The 22,544-nt window shown below is 44.5% G+C and overlaps 1 protein-coding gene across 1 annotated transcript; it reads left to right on the top strand.

Moving 5' to 3' along the window:
• The first annotated feature begins 597 nt into the window (after positions 1-597).
• Positions 598-21,071, top strand: Wdr82 (WD repeat domain 82). The gene is made up of 9 exons (XM_052187439.1): positions 598-1,074; positions 6,998-7,095; positions 10,837-10,903; positions 13,855-13,954; positions 14,421-14,537; positions 14,885-15,040; positions 15,427-15,496; positions 16,330-16,472; positions 18,524-21,071. The coding sequence occupies exons 1-9, from the start codon at positions 914-916 to the stop codon at positions 18,551-18,553; spliced, it is 942 nt and encodes a 313-aa protein (XP_052043399.1). The 5' UTR covers positions 598-913; the 3' UTR covers positions 18,554-21,071.
• The last annotated feature ends 1,473 nt before the right edge of the window (positions 21,072-22,544 follow it).

Raw genomic sequence — 22,544 nt, 5'->3', positions numbered from 1 at the left:
GGTTTGTTAGCCCAGGTCATAAGGGACTCTGGTTGTCACGCCTTGCAATTACCTACCAGTGAGTGAAATGTCCCACAGGATCCCCTCCTCCTCCCGCACTAGAAGTTAGCGATCTTCATGAGCTTTGACTCTCATAAAAGTTTTAAAAGAAGTTCCAGACTCCTGAAATTAACATAATATACACCCAGTTGAAAATTCCACTTAAAATTTGTGCAACTCTATGTTGTACTTCATTCAAATAACAAATCGAAGCCTCCGGGCTTGTTGGAGTAGTGGTTAAGTCATTCGGTGATGGGCGCCCCTGATTCCCACACACAAACAGGCGGGCCTCTCTTCCGTCACTACCTGCAGGCTCAGAGACACCTGCATCTCCCTGGAGATTGAGAGCACCCACAAAGGCACTAGTTCTGAGGCGATCTCAAGTCCTGCCCTCAAAAGAGGGTTTAGATGCCCCATGCCACCCACTTCAGACCCCCGAACTGCGGGCTCCTGCTCCCAGGCCACCGCAATGGGAGGGTGCCCCGCTGACGTCATCGTCCCGCCCCCCCTCAGCTCGCGCCTCTGTTCCCGCCCCGCCCCCTTTCCCGGCGTTCGCCGCGGCCTCAGGCTCCTCGCCCTCCGATTTTGCTTCTCCCTTCAAGATGGCGGACACAATGAGCCGGCGGAGCGCCGGTTGGCCCTGAAGTGACTCCGGAGAAGAACGGTCAGCGAGGTCCCGTCATCCCGGCGAGAGGGCGTTGCCTGAGGAAGAGGACGCGGCAATCCCACTGTCAGCCGTCCTCCCGTTCGCCTCCAGCGCGGCGCCCACACCGCCGGGGTTGGCCCTGAGCAGCCCGCCCGCTCGCTCGCCTCTCGGCCCCGCCCCGGCCCTGCGCCGCTGCCGCCGCTGCCTTCAGCAGCAGCCGCCGCCGCCATGAAGCTGACCGACAGCGTGCTGAGGAGCTTCCGCGTCGCCAAGGTGTTCCGCGAGAACTCGGACAAGATCAACTGCTTTGACTTCAGTCCCAATGGCGAGACGGTCATCTCCAGCAGCGATGATGACTCCATCGTGCTCTATGACTGCCAGGAGGGCAAGTGAGTGTGATAGTGGCCGAGTTCCGAGTGCCTCTCTCCTTCCCTCTGTCGCTGGTCCCCGACTGAGGCTCCCCCCAGCCCCCACCCCCAGCATGTGGTGCAGGCGCTCTTGCCAGGGCCGCCTCCATCCCGCAGTGCTGCAGGAGGTCCTCTTTAAGATGATGGTGGTGGTGGTTAGTTCATGCGCTTTTGGTCTCTTCCGAGCGCGATTTCCTCGCTTGCTCCTTGACCTTGACCTTTAAACGCCATGTCCGTGCACCCTGCAGCCGGGTGGCTAGCCCTTTCCACTCCTCTGACGACTGTCAGAATGTGCGGGTGGACTCTGAGCTCGATGCAGAACGGTAGGAGCTGTTCTGTCCATCAGTGGCGTCAGCTCTCTTGCCTTCACCGCGGTGACCTGGATTCAGCCCTGGCACGGTGCCCGCCCCCTACCCCTCAGCTTCCCGCGCGGCTTTTCTGCCATCAAGCCCCGCGGGATGCAGTTTTTAAGCTGTCAGGATTTATCGATTGTGCCCATGTGAGCTCGCTGGCCTTTCCCAGTACCAATACCCAGGCTTACAGTTAACTTGTTAAACAGCCTCTTGGAAACTTTTCTTTGCCACACTCGTGAGAACTTGGCCGCCCCATTCTGGTCTGAATGTGAGCTCTCTTTAAAACAAAGAAAGCATTCCGGAACAATTTAGAGTTTCCTTTTGCATTACAAAAAAAAAAGTTTGGCCGCCCAGCCAGTAATCTCAGCCTTTGGGCGACAGAGGGAGTCAGACCCTGAGTTCTGGACTTCGTAGTCGAGAACCTGACTCAAAACAGTTTAAAAAATAAATAAATAAACACCCGCCAGATTGTGGATTGCTTGTAATCATCAAAATCTTTGAATTCTGGAACTGCTTATGGAAATTATGTTAGTTGGAGAATTTGTGTCGTTGCCGCTTTCATAGCCTGGGTGTGAGGAAGACATTGCCTCCTTACCTCTGGAAGTCCAAGTCCTCCTTAAGTAAGCACCTCTTTTGTAGCAGAAACTAGTTTAGGCTAAGTATGATTCTCTTTGTCAACTTCAGCTGTCCTTCCTAAGCTGGAGGTGTTTGGTTTAATAGCTACTGTTTTCGACATTTTGTTAAAGTTACCTGTGGTTTTGAATCCTTGGCTTTTTCTCTACTTTTTCCGGCTGTTCCTTTTGTTTATTTTTTTTTAATAATAGTTTTCTTTTGGAACTTGTCTTTGAGTTTATCTAAAGTAAGGCTGTTGTAGGATGAGCTCTATGTGATATTCTGCTTGATGGGTTTCCTGCTGGAGCTCTCACAAAGTATTATGTAACTGTCTCTGGACTTTCTCCTGCTGTATGTGGGAGAGTTCCTACAGTTGTGATCCTGGGGAAGAGAAAATTACTAGCTGGACAAATAGTTATTTGAATTGATCTTCATATTCATATATTGATTATTATCATACACCGGTCTGACCATTTGACTCCTTTGGAACTACAAGTAATTTGAAATTGGTTTGTTTGAGATGTTTGGTACAATACATAGATTAGAATCTTCCCCCCAAAACCTGTAATGGAAATGCATATTCAAAGCAATAAAATACTAAGACTATAAAAACTGTTTATTCAGGCATGTAGCCTTTATACATGAGTACACACTTAGAGAAAGTTACAATGCTCCAAAGAACTTTCTTGAAAAAAGAACATTGTGTTCAGCAGTGCCTGTAATTTCAGCACTTGGGAGGCTGGGGGTGAGAATCGGAATGCACCTTGAACAGCATAGTAAGACTGTCCCAAAAAGGAAATACAGGGGCTAGAGAGATGGCTATGGGCACTTGGCTGCTCTTACAGAGAGGAACAGGTCGATTCCTACACCCACAAGGAGGCTTGTAACTATCTATAACTCTAGTTCCAGAGGATTTGACCCCTACTTCTGACTTTCTGAGAGATGGTTCAGTTCTTAAGAGCACTGCTCTTCCAGAGATCCTGAGTTCATCCCAGCAACCACATGGTGGCTCACAATCATCTGTAATGGGATCCGATGCCCTCTTCTGGTGTCTAAAGACAGCGACAGTGTATTCCTATAAATAACATAAATCTTGAGAGAGGGGGAGAGAGAGAGAAAATTTGTAGGGAAAAAAATCCAGGAGCTGGAAAGATGGCTCTGTGGTTAAGAGCACATGATGTTCTTTTTTAGACTCCATGTGCATCAAGGCTGCATAGGGTGCCCATATATACATGCATACAAAATGCTCATATACATAAGATCAGTAAATGTAAAACTATATAGAAGAATAATCCAATAATTCAAACAGTAGAAGAAAATTACTGTTTCTTTGGAATTAATATCTTTATTAGATAATACCAGTATTAGAATTTAGGTGATTGAAAATAGCTAGCCAGGCAGTGGTGGTACATGCCTTTAATCCCAGCAGGCAGTGGTGGTACATGCCTTTAATCCCAGCACTTGGAGGCAGAGGCAGGCAGATTTCTGAGTTTGAGGCCAGCCTGGTCTACAGAGTGAGTTCCAGGACAGCCGGAGATACACAGAGAAACCCTGTCTCGAAAAACCAAGAGAGAGAGAGAGAATAGCTAAAACACAGTTGATGTTGATCTTTGTATTTGTTTAATATTTTTAAGATACTACATCCCCCAACAGTCAGACTACATACATACTTTCTATGTGGCTATAGTGCTGGCAGGCTTCCAACAGCAATTCTCCTGCCTTGGCTCTTGCTTCAAAGAATTTTTTTTTTTTTTTACTTGAAAGTAGTTTTTCATACAATATTTATTTCTCTTACATTTTAATGTATGTGAGCTTTCTGTACATATATAGGTCAGAGGACAACTTGCAGGATTTGGTGTTTTCCTCCCTTCCTGGGAGTCCTGGCGGTGTGTGTGTGGGGGGGGGGGTTGAACTTTAGTTTTTGGTTTTTTGGGGATTTTTTGGTTTTGGTTTGGTTTTGGGTTTTGGGTTTTGGGTTTGGTTTTTTGATTTTTCGAGACAGGGTTTCTCTGTGTAGCCCTGGCTGTCCTGGAACTCACTCTGTAGACCAGGCTGGCCTCGGACTCAGAAATCCGCCTGCCTCTGCCTCCAAAGTGCTAGGATTAAAGGCGTGTAACACCACCACCCCCCGGATGAACTCTAGTTTTTGAGCTCCGTGGCAGATGCCTTTAGCCTCTAAACCATCTCACCTACCCAAAAAAATAATTTTGAGAGTTTTTTGTTTTTGTTTGTCCGTTAAATGTTAAAATACAGTTCGTCCCTTCCTTTGACTTGAAGGTACATATAGGGAGTCTTGCTTGTGGTTGGTAATACAAATACCCAAAAACATTTCAAGTTTTTTCTATTTATGTACACACACACACACACATACATATGCTTAGTTTGTTTTCTTCTTCTTCTTCCTCCTCTTCCTCTTCCTCCTCCTCCTCCTCCTCTTCTTCTTTAAAGATTTATTTATTAGCCAGGCAGTGGTGGCACATGCCTTTAATCCCACACTATAAGTACACTGTAGCTGTCTTCAGACACACCAGAAGAGGGCATCAGATCAGATTACAGATGGTTTTGAGCCACCATGTGGTTACTGGAATTTGAACTCGGGAAGAGCAGTCAGTGCTCTTAACTGCTAAGCCATCTCTCCGGCCCCTTAGTTTGCCTTCTTAAGACAGTGGTCTCATGTAGTCCAAGCTAACTCTATGTGTCCAAGGTTGGCCTTGAACTCCTCGATCCCAAGTGCTGGATTGTACACGTGCACTCCAACAGCAGCAGTTGCCTTTACTATTGTTTTCTTTATTCATACTTGCTTGCAGAATCATAGTTTTAAAGAAGTTTGCCAAAATACTTGGAAAATGCACATGAAAAGATATATCCAGGGGTAATGCTAGGCTCTTATTTTCAGAGTAAAACTGAGTTAAAAAATAGTTTTCTTTTATTAGGACATATCTGTTAGTGGGTTTGTTTGTATGTTTGTTTTGGATTTAAGACATACAGACCATATCTTAGTGGAACCCAGGTTTTTTTTAATGCCACATGCTTTAATGTACTGTTTACTTGAAGGGTTGAGGACAGAATCCAGGGCCCCATGCATGTTAGGCAAGCCTTCTATGACTGAGCCATATCCCCAGCCCTGTCTTCTATTGTAGATGGGCTGAAATACTAGGATTCGCTTTACCACTGATGGATGCTCAGCCTCTCAATCAGTACTTAACCAAAAACTAACTGCAGAGCAGAACTTCAGACAGTAGAGTGGACCTGTAGTATTCGATTTCACAAAAGGCAGGCATACAAAAAGTATCGTACAGTAAAGAACTCTTGTTTAGAATGGGTTTCATGAAGCAGAAGGCCTCACCCTCTTCTGACTTTAACAATTGAAAGTACAGATGATTGACTTGTCGGCAGTCTGGCTCATTTGATTGCTCAGCCCAGCGGTTCCAAAATAGGACTTTAAGAAGATAAACATTCTTTTGCATAAATTCAAACTCTTGGTGACTAGTATAGTAGTACACCAGTCAATCTTTTACTACAATATTCCTGGGAGGGACACTTTGAAACAGGGTCTCACATGGCTTCAAGTGTGATCCCCTGTTTTATTTTTGAGACAGGGTCTCATTCTGTAGTTGGGACTAGCCTTGAATTTGTAGTGATCCTTCTGCCACAGCCTTTAGTGTTCTGACTGGAATTACAGATGTGAGCCACCATGTCTAGCTTAAAATTCTTCTAAGATGTAAATGTTAAAAGATCTTGATTTTCTGACCTGGTTCAAGTGGAAAGTTCTAGCATTCAGATTTTGTTTTATAAAGCTGGGCATATCTGCCTGCCTCTGCCTCCCAGCACTCAGGAGGCAGATACAGGCAGACATCTGTGAATTTGAGGACAGCCTGGGCTACATAGAGAAAGCCTGTCTGGGCTGGAGAGATGGCTCAGTGGTTAAGAGCACCAACTGCTCTTCCAGAGGTCCTGAGTTCAATTCCCAGCAACCACATGGTGGCTCTCAACCATCTGTAATGAGATCCGGTGCCCTCTTCTGGTGTGTCTAAAGAGAGCAATGCTGGACTCACATACATAACATAAACAATAAAATAAATCTTAAAAAAAAAAAAAAGAACAAAAAGAGAAAGCCTGTCTTAGAAAACAAAAATAAAAAAAATATATATATTACTTTAAATTGTTTTCTAGAGATATTTGAGTTTAAAAATTGCCTACTTATAGAATGCAGCAGAAGATTTGGTTGTAGGTTTTCCTGAGAGCCCTTTTATCTGATCATCAAGATTTGCATTTAAGAGACTTCTACTTTTAGTTTTTAACTTTGGGTTGGAAACACACCCATGTTTCACGGAAGTAAAAACAAAAAGAACCATCAAGTGGTTTTGTTGGATGAGTTAGGCTTGTCTTCTGAAAAAGCTAAGCTGCTACTTTGTACCTCTGGATAGGAAAGTTGGACATCTTCTTGTACAAGTTATGTTAGAAACAGAAGCAGTGCTGTGTCAGGTTTGGGTTGTGATAACTTATTGCCTTAAGAAAGTGCACGCTAAGTGAACAGCTTACGAGGTTACTGGCTTTGAGCTACTCTCAAACCCATCCCTCTGTTGTGATTCTTGGTTTGTGATATTTCATGTACTTTTTTTTCAAGTAGATAGTCCTCCCAACATTTATATTTATTTTCTAACCTGGGCTTTGGTGTTCACAAATGAAAGACTATTCTTGAGTAGCTGTTACAGTTGATTTTTATTTTGAAGATCTGGGGGCTGGGGAGGTGGGGGCTGGGGGCTGGGGAGGTGGTTCAGTGGTTCTGAGCTCATACTACACTTGCAGGAGACTCAAGTTGAGTCCTCTCATGCTCTGCCCTGTTCATGTCACACAGGCGCTGCTCTTTAGGTGGAGCGCTCGAGTGCTGTGATGGTGGATTCTGATGGCTTTTGTTTTTCCCTCTGTTTGTTCATCAGACCAAAGAGAACCCTGTACAGTAAGAAATATGGTGTGGACCTCATCAGATACACTCATGCAGCCAACACAGTTGTTTACAGCTCTAACAAAATAGACGGTAAGCAAGCCTTTTAGGAGATCAGTGTTGGTTTCTCTGAAATGCTTAACAAAATCTTTGTGAGAACTTGTGCTTTGGTTATAGTTATTTAAATATTTTCCCATAATGCTAGCAGTGCTGATTATATTACTGAAAGTGAAAATGCTGGAAGCAAGCCACTAACCCTTTGGAAGGACTGGGAACAGAAAATAAAAAGATGTCTGCAGTGTGGAGTGGAAAAAGGAAGCAGCTCAGTTGTGTTTATGATTTGCACCCCTTGAAACTTGAAAGAATACTTATACAAAAGGAAGAAATTCATGACACACAGCAGTTAGTAAATGACTAGTCTCTTCATTTAGAATATGTGTGTGGACTAAACCAGGTGTGACACATTGCCTAGCACTTGGGAGTCTGAGACTGGAGGAATGGCAGTACCAGGCTAGCCCAGGCACATGGTGAGATGTCTAAAAAGCAAAGGATTGGGTAAACTTACATTTCTCACTGAGGGAGACTTAAAACAATTTGCAGATGTACTAAATGCAGAGTGGAGAGGAGACTGAATGCACAAACTTAAGAAGAGCAGTACTCCCAGCACTCAGGGAGGCTGGGCACAGGGCCCTGGTTTGAGCCCTACCTGGGCCATTGAGCATTTGTAGCTAGACCCTGCCTTAAAAACAGCAGAGAAACAAAAAGACTGACACATAGTTCAAAGAAAGAGGTTAGCTCTTCTGTGGTGTGTGTCACACAGTGTGCTGACTCTGTCGTTGTAAATTCCAGGAATACTTTTTGTTTTATTTTAGAGTAAAGGTATTTTTAAGAATTGAAATTTCCTTTTTAATAACTAGTATCTGCTTTTGACTGATTTCCCCTTGAATACATTCCTAAGTTGACAAAACTGTCTCAGTGATTGAACTGTCACATGCTTATCATTTTATGTAATTTTAGCCTTATTAATACTAGTTTACTAATGCACTTTTTGCAGTGAGATTCTTCGTCTGGGTTTATTGAGATAGTACTACAGTGATTCAGGTTGCCCTTGACCTCCTGGTATCCCTGCCTCATGCTCCTGAGTACAGAAAGTGTAGGTCTGTGCCACTGTGGCAGGCACAGGAGATGTATTTTTATGTATGCGCACATATGTGTGGGTGTGTGCCTGTGCCGTTGGGCCAGAATAGGGCATCGGGTCCTCTGGAACTGGTGTTGCTGGCAATTGAGCCATGTGCTGTGGGTGTTAAGACCCGAACTCAGGGCCTCTGGAAGAACAGTGAGCACTGTTAACCACTGAGCCATCCCTCTGCCATTGCATTTTTTTTTTATTGTGTGTGTATATATGTGTGGAGGCAGTGTGTACACATGTGAACACGGGTGCCCACAGAGTCCAGAAGCTGTCAGATTCTGGAGTTGGAGTTACAGGCTCTTATGAGCTGTCTGATGTGCAAGAGCAGTGTGTGCTCCTAATCACGGTGATTTATTTTGCCCCCTCCCTATTTTGATACAGGCTCTCACTGTGTAACCCTGGCTGGTATTGTACTCTGTATATAGATCAGGTTGGTCTTAAAATTAAAAGTACAGGAACCCTCCTTGGTGGTGGGATTAACAAGGGGCGCCACCATGCCCAGCCATTCACAAGGATAGCTCAGGTTGCTATTTTAACCTGTCTCAAAGCAAATGGGCAGCTAGAAGTCTTCTTTAATGAGACTTCTGTACCTGCAGTTGCTTTTAGTACATACCTAATATCTCTATTTTTCCTGTCTGTGTCAGATGTGTTTTCTAAGTAGGCAATGCCATTGATGCTTTTGGATAAGGATAAGTGCTAGAATTCTGAGGGTATATAAAAAAATATATAAATGACTGGTGTATTTCTTTTGTTGGGTTGTTTTTCTAAGCGGATTAAACAAGGCTCCAAATATGGTACAAGATGAGGCAAATGTGTGGCGCCTGCAGCTCTGCTGCCGGGCCTGTGCTGTGGGGATGTTGCCTTTCCTTCCTCAAGCGCGTCCTGCAGAGCTCCTCCAGCGCTCCGTTCTCTTTTGCCTGCTTCCAGGCTGAGGTAGTAGTTTGTACAGTTTGAGGGTCTATGATACCACCCGGTACAGGAGATAACTGTACAGGCCACTGCCTTGCCAGGAACAGCGCACCAGCTACCAAATGGGGTGGAGAAGATGGTGAAGCCCTGCTCATCTGGGATTCCAGGTAATGGGAGGGGATCTCTTAGGTCAGGTGAGTAGTTCTTGGCACTAGAATAACCAGAAATGCTTTGTAGTTGCCACTTGGAAGGCTTGGAGTTGAAACTGTTACAGAATGTCTAGAAAGGGTTCTTTTCTCTCTCTCCCTCTACCGGTAAATGCCCTCTCATTAGAAAGCAGCCATGCAAACCAAGTGTGTTGCTTACACCAGTAATCCCAGCATTTGAGAGGCTGAGGCTGGAGGATTGCTGCTTTTTTGAGACTAGCCTGGGCTATATAATGGGTTCCAATCTAGCGTGGACTACAGTGAGACCCTGCCTCAAAAAAAGAAGAAAGGTGGAAGAACATAAAAGCCCACTCTTGCAAGCCCACTTGAGACTTTGCCCCTCCTTCCTGGTCTTTTTAAAGCCTTTCCCTCCTGCATTTTGGTGCCATGTTTCCTATTATTAGTTTCTCTTGCTATTTGTTTTGTTTGTTTTTATTGATGTTTCAGTTTGGTTTTTGAGACAGGGCTTCCATAAATGTATCCCACGCTAGTCTCTAATGTGCCAAGATCACAGAGTCACTACGTCTAGCTTTTCTTTATCTTTTTTAGGTACATCGTGCTTTCTAGCTCTCTTGCTGCCATAGTGGTTGTGGTACTGGGGAGTGGGCCCTGGGCCTCACCACTGAGGCACTACTGTGCGCTGAGCCGCGTGCCGGCCTCGCTTCAGTCTGCTGTCCGTGTAATCTTTTTCTTTTCTTTTTTCTTTTTTTTTAACTTTTATTTTATGTGTATAAGTTGTTTGTCATTTATATCTATGTCTCATGTATGTGTCTGGTGCTCAGGGAAGTTAGAAGGGGATGTCAGATCCCTTGGAAGTGGAATTACAGATGGTTGTGAAACCACGTGACTCCTGGGGATGGAGGCCTAGTGCTCTGCTTTGCTGAGCCTTCTCTAGTCTGTTTCTTTCTGTTCTAGATAGACTTCTTCCTTTTCCCTCTCTTGATCTTTCTCTTTGACAGTCTGTCTATGTAGCAACTCCAACTCTTCACAGACTAACTCTATAGCCCTCTAATCTGCTCTTCCGATGCTCAGTGTAAGGCACTTTGCAGACACTAAAACCAGCGTCTGAAACTAGTGATTCTAGTGGGGTTTTTCCCTTGCTAGGAAATACTTATTCGGGACAAGTTGAATTGTAACTTGCAAAGAGTCTAAAGATTGGTAACAAAAAAGTGATTTTTTTTTTTAAAATATTTTTTACTCTGGGTCTCACAGACTCACCCCCTCCCTCATAGCTGCAGATTGAACTCTGAGCTGCTCACACACTAGGTGAGCACGTCACCGTTGAATCATACACCTAGGTCCCAGAATGGTGATATTAAATGTTGGTGTAAATGCTGTCAACTGAAAATTGGCTTTGGAGGTATCTGAATCTGTTTATGCACTCAAGTTGCTGCGAGAGGTTGTTCATGTTCATCTGTAACTTGCTTGCCTGATGGAATATAGTACATTCTTAGGTCTTTTCAAAAGTTAAAATGCAACATAAATTTCACTTAAATACTACAATGTCATTCCCTGTTTATTTTCTTACAGATACTATTCGTTATTTGTCCTTGCATGACAATAAATACATCAGATACTTTCCTGGACATAGCAAGAGGTAAGACAAAGAATTACAGTCACACTTCCTTCATCCCTTGGGTAACTTAGAGAATGGAAGAGAAGGGAGAGGTTCTGTTAGGAAATCTAGCCCTCCTCACTGCTAAGGACACTGCTCAGCACACCATCTTGTTGACTGATCCCAGTCAGTTCATGGTTTACTGAGGTTATGGGGGCAGGAGATAGGGCTTCAAAGATAACTATAGAATCTGTTAAAACTAAAGGAAGATGCCGGGCAGTGGTGGTGCACACCTTTATGTGAATTTGAGGATAGCCCGATCAACACAGAGAAACCCTGTCTTGAAAGGTAGGGCAGGGGATGGGGCTTAAATCAGGAGCTGGAGTCTAGCTTTGTGGCTGAGCACGTGTTTAGCGAGTGGTTGGCTCTAGATTGAATTCCCACACTGAGAAAGTAAATATGAATGAGTAAGGGGTTAAGTGTGGCTCAGTGCAAGACCATGCTTGCTATATAAGAATCTGTGTCTTTGTGTCTGTGTCTTATGTTAAGAAACATGGACTAAAGTTATTAGATGAAAACTTACGCTACAAAAGTTAGACTTGGTATTTAGCAACACCAAATCCCAGATAGCTCTTAACAAAAGAGCCATTTGCATTTATGAGGCCTTCCACCGCAGAGGCCAACATTTGTGTTAGGCTATACATGAAAAATGTCCCATATGTGAAGAGTTTTTGTTGTCATTGGTTGTCTTTATTTATGTGTATAATATACATATATGGGCGTTTAGTCTACATGTATATGTGCATACCAGAAGAGGTCATTAACCACTGAGCCATCTCAGCCCCCTCCCCCTGCCCTTTTGAGACAGGATCCTTGTCTGTCCTAGAACTCACTGTAGACCAGGTTGAGTTACAGAGGTCTGCCTGTCTCTGCCTCCTAAGTGTTAGGACTAAACACACATATAATGCAGGTGATTAGAGCTGTGTAGTGCGGTGCCCTTACAGGCACCATGTCACGTTTGCTATCTATCTGTTTACCTTTGGGCTTCATCAGTAGGCCAAAGAAATGATTACGCCCAAACCTTCACTGGGTGAGCCAGTAAGTGTAATTGTGCTTGCTTGTAGGAGCACTGGCAAGTAAGTGGCATCTCCCTCCTCTCCCAAGGAATTGTCAGCTCTTTGTCCTTGAAGGATCAGGGTCTTATGAGGTTGCTCGATAGCAGCTACAACTGTTCTTACTTCAAGAGGGCCATGTCGTGCCTAAATAAAGGATGACAGGCTCTCAAGCTGGCTCAGAACTGCCTGTTAGAAGTGCTCTTTCTATAGGGTGCAGTGACACACACCTTTAATCTCAGCACTGGGGAGGCAGCATCTGTGAGTTCCACGCCAGCCAGTGTGCACAACAAATTTCAGGGCAGCCAGGGCTGCGCAGAGAGATCCTGTCTCAAAAAAAGCAAACAACAAGTGTACTCTAGCTGACAGTGGTGGTCCATTCTTGTAATTCTAGTGCTCTGGAGGATGAGGCAGGAGGATTGTTAAGAATTAGAGTGAAGCTTTGGGTACATAGTAAATTAAAGGTCATCCTGGGATACATATTAAAGTTCTGCCTCAAACTCCTTCCCCCTCCAAGTAATTCAGTAAAGAAATTGCACTTACAAACAGGCGGGTGGGGCGGGGGCTTCTGTGTTGGGGAAGACAGGAAATGTTGGTTACTGTGTGATGCCAGCAGATAGGCCACTGGCCATGTGCTTTGCTCCAGTGTTGGCACCATGTGACCTGGCAGGTAAGTCTCCTTAGGCCAGGGTTGTGGTTCTTACATCCCCTGTGCTTATCAGCTGAGACCTTCTCTGAACTTTTGGAGACAAAACCCTGTGACAAAATTGCATGTTTATAAGCGTTCTGCTCACTCTGTTTTATTAATGTGGCAGTGTGGGCTATATAAAACGCTATCTCAAACATTTAGTCATCTATGTATGTATATATGTAGTAGGAAATCACCATGACTATAATTCTAGAATATTTTTATCACCCCTAAGAGAAACTCTGTACCCATTAGCAGCCATTCATCTAAGTGCTGTCTCTAGATTTCTCTATAAATGGCATCAAACATGGCCTTTTATACTTGGCTTCTTTGATATAGCATGATGTTTCTGAAGTTCATTCCTGTCATAGGAATTAGCACTTGGTTTCTCTTTATTCTCAAATAATGTTATTTTATGTTTTTGTAGTCAATGTCTTGTTGGTTTGTTAATTAGTGTAACTTTGTGTTATTCCCATTTATAATACTGCAAAAAAAATGAACATTTTTGTGTAGACATTTTTACTTTACTCAAGTATATATACCTAGGAGTAGAATTTCTTGGGTCAAATAACCATCTTTCCAGAAAAAGTAAGGTTTGTTTGTTTGGGCTGGTTGGTTTTTCTCTATGGTCGGGTCAGGGGATCAGGCTTGGAACTCACTATATAGATCAGGCTGGCACTGAACTCATATCCATCCACCTGCCTCTACCTCCCAAGCACCACCGCACCCATCCTGAAAAAGGATTTTGTAATCTTTTTTGTAAGGATTTTGTAAGGCATCTGTAAAACTTACTTTATCAGTGGTGTATAAGGAGTTCTAATACTTCCATCCTCCTCTTCCCTAGCACTGAGCCAGCCTTTTATGACAGCCATTAGTGGGTGTGGATAGTATCTCACTGTGCTTTTGATTCTCAAGAGACTCACATTTTGTTTTTAACACTACCACTGAGCTGCATAGCTCCGGCCTGAGAACCATACTAGTTTTCTTTTACGGAGGCTTTAGATTGAATTTTTTTTTTCTTTTTTTGCAATTCTATTAGCTGCTCTTGGTTGCTTCAGATAAGTTTGTGTATGCTTCCTAAGATGTTAGTCTTGGGAAAACAGGTATAGGTAGGCAGGCAGAGTGGTTTAGGGTTCACATCCAATTTTTGCTCATATTTTACTTCAACTCCTATTTATCTTGATACATTGCAGGGTGGTGGCCTTGTCCATGTCACCTGTGGATGACACTTTCATTTCTGGGTCTCTTGATAAGACCATTCGACTCTGGGATCTCCGGTCTCCTAACTGCCAGGTAATGGTACCTCACAGTTACATTTTTTGAGCATTTTCTGTGGAAAGCATAATCAGCTCTCCCTCATGGTTAAGGGAGACAGCAGTGGCTCCATTTTAGGATCCCAGAGTCTTGTTACATGGCAGCAAAACCTTTTACTAGTTGGCTACTGCTTGATAAGCAGATATCCTACTCCAGAGCAGACTGCATTATAATGTGGCTTAGTGCTTGAAAAAGGTTATCTAGAGCCTTTAGTCTCAAGGAATTTGTTTCTCTTTGAAGTTTGTAATGTTGTAGATAAGGTTGATTGGAAATGCATCTTATGGTGACTTTTTTTACACTTTGGTCAGTTTTGTTTGTTTACTTTTTAATCTTTTGTAGGTAGGCTGGGTACAGTTCCTATGCCTATCTTAGTTTTCATTAGAAAAGCTCAGTGATTGAGTAGTGGGCTCTTCATTTATTAACTCCCTGTCCTCTTCTCTCGTAGGGCCTCATGCATCTACAGGGCAAACCCGTCTGTTCCTTTGATCCAGAAGGGTTAATTTTTGCTGCGGGTGTCAATTCAGAAATGGTCAAACTTTATGACCTTCGTTCTTTTGATAAGGTAAATCTTTGAATCCTTGAGCTATCTTGAGGGTGCAGAAATTTTAAGGGCAACTTGGACATTTGACAACCCTTTCTGGGCCAGGCATGGTGGCATACACCTTTAATCCCCAGACTCCAGGGCAGATGCAGGTGGATCTCCATGAGTTCCAGGCCAGCCAGTGCTACACATAGTGTGACCTGTCAGTTACAGAGTAGCAGCCATTTGCTCTTGGCTTTCCACTCAGGAAAACTCTAGATGGGTAAGATAGACAATAAGAGAAAAGGCTTTAAAGGCTAGAAAAGTAGCTGTAACAGAGGAAGTACTGATGTGTGGAGTGTGGGGACTGCTATGTTTGTGTTTTGCAGGGACCATTTGCAACCTTTAAGATGCAGTATGATCGGACTTGTGAGTGGACAGGACTTAAGTTCAGCAATGATGGCAAATTGATACTCATCTCTACCAACGGCAGCTTCATCCGTCTTATTGATGCATTCAAGGGCGTGGTGATGCACACATTTGGGGTGAGCTGACGGCTTTGAATCATGACTGTTTCTTTGCTCATAAGGCCTGGGCCAGGGATGCTGTTAGCTGGATGGTAGAAATCAATGGTTGCATTCTGTGCTGAGGCATTATAGTTTCCTGAACATGAACTTTACTTTTATGAGAATTAGAGCCATTTACTTCTCTTTACAAAGTGACTCAGGTTGCTTTTTAAATATAATATTAGTACAAATAAATAAATTTTTCCCCTCTCTAAATACGGGGTTCTGATTGGGAGTGTTTTGTGTGGGAACAGCTACACTTGGTCTCAGTGACATTGCAGAGACCTTTGGTGGGAAGGGGTTTGTGTGTTGGGTTGGTTTTTATTACCTATCCTAGAATGAGAAACACTCTTGTTTTGTTTCAGGGTTATGCTAACAGCAAAGCAGTTACACTCGAAGCTTCATTTACTCCAGATTCACAGTTTATTATGATTGGTAAGTTGCCTGTTGTTATTTTTCTGATACCCTGCATTTGTTTGTTATTAAGGAAAGAATCTTCAGATTTTGGGGTTTCCTTTACTTGGTACACATAAGCGCATACATGTAGTGCCATGTGTGTGGAGGTCAGAGAACATCTAGGAGTCAGTTTTCTCATTGGAGTTCCATAGATCAAACTCTCTGGTCCTCAAGCTTCCTGGCAGGCTACCTTTACCTTCAGAGCCATCTCAATGCCTCTTTAACTTTTTTTATACAGTGGTCTCATTATATAGCCATCTGACTTTGAACTTGCTATGTAGTCAGGAATGACCTTGGATTTCTGATTCTCTGTCTCCCAAGTGCTGGGATTGCAGCCGTGGGCCGTCACCCTGACCCGGAGTTCCTTATCAGAACTGGCAGTGTGCTGCCTTTCCCTTCCGGCTTCAGAGTTGGGCTCTGGAGCACTACTCTACTGCAGTTCTTGTGTTCAGTCGTCTTGCTGGCAAGATGTCGGCAGACTCCTGGTACTCAGCCCCCTTTCCAGATGGGAATGTTGGAGTCCTTTAGGAGCTGTGCAACAGGCCTACACAGCCGGTCACCAGCACTTGGAGCTGTGATTGGGAGACAGGAAAGGTGGGAATTTGAGGCTGGCTTGGGCTACATAGAGAGTTCAAGGCTACTCTGGACTATGTAACAGAAGGGAACAAATAATTAGGTCAAGATCAATTCCCTGTGCCCTCCATTGTCCTCTTGGTTTCTGCTGAGGCATGCATCCTGAAATTTAACAGATTGCAGTTGTCTCTTTATTTACCTCTTAAAGTGTTGTTTATTATCTTGATCATTCTTTTTAGGTTCAGAAGATGGCAAAATCCATGTCTGGAATGGAGAGAGTGGTATAAAAGTAGCTGTATTGGATGGTAAACACACCGGTCCCATTACCTGTTTGCAATTCAACCCCAAGTTTATGACCTTTGCCAGCGCCTGTTCCAACATGGTATGTGAACAGTGAGAGATGGTTTCCACATAGAGATTATCTTTACTTGAGGTGGTTGGTATCTCAGACAGTAAGCTGTGTTCCACATAGTACAAGTTCCTGTTTCAGAAGTGATGGCTTCCCTGTTACCCTGCATCGTAGATACCTGACTAGGCTGTTCTTTTTATTTTAATTCCTTTTCCAGTAAGATGAGATCTACTGGGCAGTGGTGGAACACACCCTTAATCCCAGCACTTGAGAGGCAGAGGCAGCTAGATCTCCAAATTTGAGGCCAACCTGGTCTACAGAGTAAGTTCCAGGATAGCCAAAGCTACATGGAGAAACCCTGTCTCAAAAAAAAGAAAGAAAGAAAGGGAAAAAAAGAAAAAGCTGTAAGATGGGAGATCTATGCTCTCCCAGGAGATTTACAGGCGTAGTTTGTTTGGGGCCCTAGATTTTAGGCCCAACCTATTTAGGCTCTCTCGGCGTTATTTCTACTCCTTGACATATTCTGACCAGCCTTTTATAAGTGCAGCCTCTCAGGGGTTTGAATATTGTTTTGCTTTGGTTTGGCTTTGGGGAATAAGGTTTTTCTAGCCAAACTGACGTGTATTCACATTAATCCACCTGCTTTAGTCTCCCAAATGCTGAAGTGAGAGCTGTGGGCCGCCATGCCTGGTGTGACCTTTCTGTGTCCAAATTCTTTTTCATCGACTTCCTCAAAAATTCTTCTAGTGGTTCATAATTAGCACTTAATTTCCGTTTTGTTTATATATGTCTATATGGTTTTTATTTTTTTCTCTTTCAAGTCAGGGTCTCTGTATACCTAGCTGTCTTGGAACTCAGAGATTCTCCTGGTTCTGCCTCCCACATGCTGGGATTAATTTAAAGGCGAGTGTTGACATGCCCAGCTTTATTTGTTCTTACTTCGTGTATTCTTGAACACGTGCTGGGGCACACATGGAGAGGTCAGAGGATGACTTGTGGGAATTGGTTCTCCTTTCACAGTGTAGCTCCAGGAATCAAATTCAGTCAGAATAAGTAATAGACATTTAATTTAAGCACTTGGGAGGTAGAGACAGGAGAATCAGGAGTTTAGTCCAGCCTGGGTTATATGAGACCCTTTGTCAAACTGAAAACAGTAAAATAGCTCCGAGAGTGAGTGTTGGAAGTAAACAGAAGAAATGTTCACTGCTGTGCCTGATAACCTAAATTTGATCTCTGGAACTCAGAAGAAGATCAACGTGCGTGCGTGCGTGCGTGCGTGCGTGCGTGCGTGCGTACATATGTAACTCTAGAAAACAGAGATGGAGATGGGTGATAGGTTGATCTTAGTCTCTAGTTTCCCTTGAAGTCTGTCTCTAAGGAGGAACTTGGATGAGGCCTCTATTGCCTTCATCCAGATCATAGTGCCCACTCTTTCCCTGATATTGAGGCCTAAATCTGGGGCTGCACCTCACCCATTTCTTGTTTTTAGAAACCAAGAAGATAGAACCAGAAGAAATGCAGCAATGGCTGTAAATTGGAGTTTAGAGCACATACTTGCTATGTATAAAGCCCTGGCTGGGCTCAGTCCCTCTAGTACTAGAAGGACAGAGGAAACTAATTTAAGTTGGGACATGTTGGTACACACCTGTAATCTAAACATTTGGAAGGTAGAGGTGTATCGATCAGATTGGGGTCATCTTTGAGTATATAGTGAGTTTGAGATCAGCATAGGACACAGGAAGCCAAAAGGCCACCTAGCCCTCCAAGACAACAAAACCATCTCATCAGCCCTTTCTTTTCAGACGCTGGAAGGAGATTAGCTATGAGGCCAGGTTACCTACACAGTACTACTGTTTCCTTAACACACTGGGCATCTGTGGTGGGTGCAAGGGAGAGAGTGTTGGAAGTAAACAGAGCCAGCATTCAGAGTCTCTGACTTTATAGAGACAAGTCAGGAGTAAGGGTCATCAGACCATAATTCTTATAATTCCTTCACTGTTGGGGTTGGGCCCCTTGACTGGTGCTGTGGGTAGGGAAAAAGAGCCATCCATGGTGAGAGATGCTGATGTGTGTTTTCCTTCCAGGCCTTCTGGTTGCCCACCATTGATGACTGATCCTGATGCTGCTGGGCTATTTGTACAGTGAGGGAGATAAGCAGGAAGTCAGAGGTGACTGGGATGACAGTGGGATTGATTGATCATTTGACTGGGCCTGGAGAACATCTTTCCACATGGCCTTCCCAGGATGTGCTGTCCATCCGCTCTAAAGGATTACTTTGCTGAGCACCTTCAAAAGGACTCTTGGTGCTGCAGACACAGTTGGCACACAGCCTCTCCGGCTCTTCAGTGTGACTAGACTTGTGATTAGGTGACAGCGGGGCTCTTAACCCCTCCAATCTTGAATGTACTTGCTGCTGAGGAGCCAGTGAAGTCACCACTTTCTGCACATCCTTCTCACCCCAGAGATGCATGGGAAGCCACGGTTCTGGTTTTGAGATGCTAGGGCAGCTCAGCACCCCTTGCCCTCACCCTGCATGTCTTGTTACTGGGTCTCCCTGTGTAATCAATTGTGGCATTATTCCACAATCATCATGTTTCTTAGGTGCCAAACATTTACAAAAATAAGTCTTCATATACTTTGGGGTCAAAGAAAGGGACAGGTACAGGAGGACCTTGTTTGTCAGGAGGCTATACCCTATTCCTGTATAGGTGGGTAGGCAGATCTTGGGTTTAGATGTTGGCTAACAAAAGGCCCAAGAGTCTGAAAGCAGGGGGGAAGGGGGTAGCAGGTAAATTCTGAGAGCTGAAAGGTTTCGCAGCCTGGTGCAATTCCCCCATCCAGACAATCCCACAGTCTTTTTGTGGGGGGTCCTACAGAGCTTGGCTTGTACAAAAGCAAGGTAGTGGTTTATTTTTGTACCTGAGTCACATCACGTTTTCCTGTGGGCCAGTATTGTGGAACGAGTCTGAGTTGTTTACACTGATGCCTTCCTTCCCTGCCCACCACAAATTGTGTACATAGTCAGCAGATAAAATCCCTCTTCTCAGCTCCTATCCAAGAGCTGGCTCTAGGCCTGTGTTATATGTTATATTTAGCCTTTTTATATATGACCCTTGGTATGTTTGTATTTGAACACTGTGTGTGCCCACTTAAATGCATCTGTGCAGACATGCACATTACATAGGTGTATATTGCCTGTCTCATCTAGTTATCAAGGGTTCAGCAGGAGAGGGAACCCTGCAGCTGAGAATGACTCTGTGGATAGTGTGTGCCACAACTGTTAGTCTTCGCTGCTAACCTTAGGGATACAACGTGAAGCAGAGCTTCTAGTGTTTGCTGTTTCATGGCAGCTAAGTGGGGGCCTTGGGGTGACTCCCTTATGCTCTTTAAGCCACACTTTGGGGCCCTCTCTACAGTATTAGATTCTTTTTTGCCTGATTATGCTCTGTCTGCACCTGTATATGTGTGACAGTCACTTTTGCATGGCTTCTATGCCTGGCTTGTGGCGTTTAGGGACAGGGTGCTGGAACCACAGTGTTTTTAGTTTGTCAGAACTTGTTGGCCAACCATAAGTCACTGTCACCTGCTGTGTCTACACTGTTGCCCTTTTTCTTGCTTTTTCTTGAGAGACTTTAGCTAGGCCCAGATGAGATGGGTTGCAGTTGACCTTTTCTTCCCAGCCTGGCAGCCTTAGAGTAGAACGAACGGCCATCAAACACTGATGTAAGCAGTATCCCTACAGATCCAGAAATCAAGATCCAGCAGGTTGTGATTTGCCCAAGAGTACCCAGCTGCTGGGGTGGTGGTGGTCAGACCATCACTGCTTCTGTTCAGCAGCAGACAGCCTTCCAGTCACCAATGCTGATTTTTAAGCAATTACTTTTTGACTTGCTATTCTAACTGAAAAGTTGGACTGACACTGAAGTCTGTAAGTTTTACTGAACAATCCTGCTATAAAATTCTGCCTTCCCAGAATGGACCAACAGTAGGAACCAGGCGATCAGAGCTGTTCCTGCCTACCTTCAGAGTTTAAAAGTCTGTTTGAAAGAACTATTGAAGGCAACTGTTTGTAGTTGTAGATTAACATGGCTGCATAGCCTCAAAGTAGAGCGGCTTGCCTGACTGCAGGAAAGTGTCCAGGGCTTGAGGCGCCATGCTCTCAGAAGGCACTGCCTCACAGCCTCTGCTGGGCCCTGTGGCCACAGAGCTGACTTCTGAATTAGTAGGAAAAGGTGCAACTGGGATTTACATGGTCACAGGGTAATAAGAAAGAGGGAGAAAGCAGAGATGACAGTTTGGGGACATGTCCCTGGGATGTATTCCCTGTCCTCTGAAAAATCAGCCAGAGCCTCCACAAGTGACAACTGACACTGCTCTGTTCAACCACCAGCCACTGGGGTATTTTTTAATAAATTATTCCCTGTTGTAACTGACAATTAGTGCTTATGAAGGAAAATTGGAATATCTTTAAGAACCAGTTTGCCACCCAAGTGTACCACTGTTAATCTTGATGTTAAATGTCCCTTTAGATATCTCTGTGCATAAACTTTGGTGTTCACATAGTTGTTATTCTACTGTACATACAATTTTGTCCTTTTTGTACTTAACATATAAACTTTTTTTGCCATGTTACCAGTCGTCAAGAGGACTTTATGGTTTACAGTCTCTCCCATTGAATGTCTGTAACATTCCCTGGTTCCCTTCTGACAGAGTGGGTTGTCCAGTGTACTTGTGGAAATGCTGGCCCTCCTTTTAGGCCTTTGGGCAACAGAAACACACACCCCTCCCAGGTACAGTCCCTTAACCCCAGACACCAATTAAATTACCACAGGACCAGTAATGAGTAACTAGCAAAGGAATTCGACTCAACCCCTCTTCAGAGACCACCTCACTGTCTGCCTTGTTGTCCCACACTGTTTACCTCAAACTTTGATCTGATTGGCAAGCTCGTGTTAGAATACGTTGCATCCGCACAGCCCCGTGTGATGGAAGGTGAGCTTCTGACAGTAGGATTCGCTGAGCCACTGCTTGGCTAAGGCCTTGGAAATTGCAGGAACACTAGGATCTGCTTCCTTGACTGAATCAGAATAGGTGAAAACCTTGACTTGCCACTTAGAAGAAAATAGTCTGGCTTGGGTCTAGTTAACCATGTTGGCTCTCCTGCTCAGACTGCTCCTAGAATAAGAGCTCTCAAAGCCTGGTGGGAATATCCAAGAAGATGTATTAGCAGCTCAAAGTTCTTACCATACAAACATGGCCTGAGTCCAGTCCCCAGATCCATGGTGAAAGGAGAAAACCCACTTTCTGAAAGTCGTTCTTGGGTTTCCACACGTGCCATGGCATTTACACCCAGAGTCACAAGTTTAAAAAGGAGCCTGCTGATTCTCCAGGCTGTCCAGTGCAGGATGCTCCCCCAACAGTTCTACCCACACATTGGATCTATAGACCTCTGTTGTCCTCAGATCTCCAGATGCCTCAGCCCTGCTAGTGCCTCATTGTCACCAAGTGCCCCAAAGCCCTCTATTACCTGAAGGTCTCCAAATGCCTCCAGGCTCCCTAATGCCTCGTTATCTCCAACGACCACAAATTCTATTACTTGAAGGTCTGCAAATGTCTCCAGGATCCCCAGTGAACTCAGGCTTGCAGATTTGCCCCTGTCCCTCAAAACCACTCGGTGGCTCCTCAGGTCCTTCCAAGGACACAGGTTCCTGCAAGAATTCTCTGAAAAGTCCAAGTATCCTTCCCTCGAGCAACACAAGGAGCTGGCACAGAGCATGTGTGTGATGGAATACCAGATCTGGATATAGTTTAAGAACCGGAGGTCTGGATACTTTTGGCAGCATCCCCAAGAACATCTAAAAACAACTGGGAACCAAGGTGGGAGAGCCCACACTCACAGCACCAGCCCAGGAAATCATGCCCCCTTTAATGCTGGGGCCACTGGTGATCCCGTGTCTCCAAGCCTAGCAGACGATGGCTCCCTGTTTCAGCCCAGCTCCTCTGATATCTTCCTTCCTCTCGTCTTGATCAGGCCTGAGGAACATTCTGGTTGTGCTGCTGGCTGCCCATACCCAGACTACAGCAACCACTGGCCCATTTCCCTCA

The sequence above is a fragment of the Apodemus sylvaticus genome, chromosome 7 (assembly GCF_947179515.1).
Source record: "Apodemus sylvaticus chromosome 7, mApoSyl1.1, whole genome shotgun sequence".
Classification (NCBI taxonomy): Eukaryota; Metazoa; Chordata; class Mammalia; order Rodentia; family Muridae; genus Apodemus; species Apodemus sylvaticus.
This window is presented reverse-complemented; position numbering and strand designations above follow the sequence as displayed.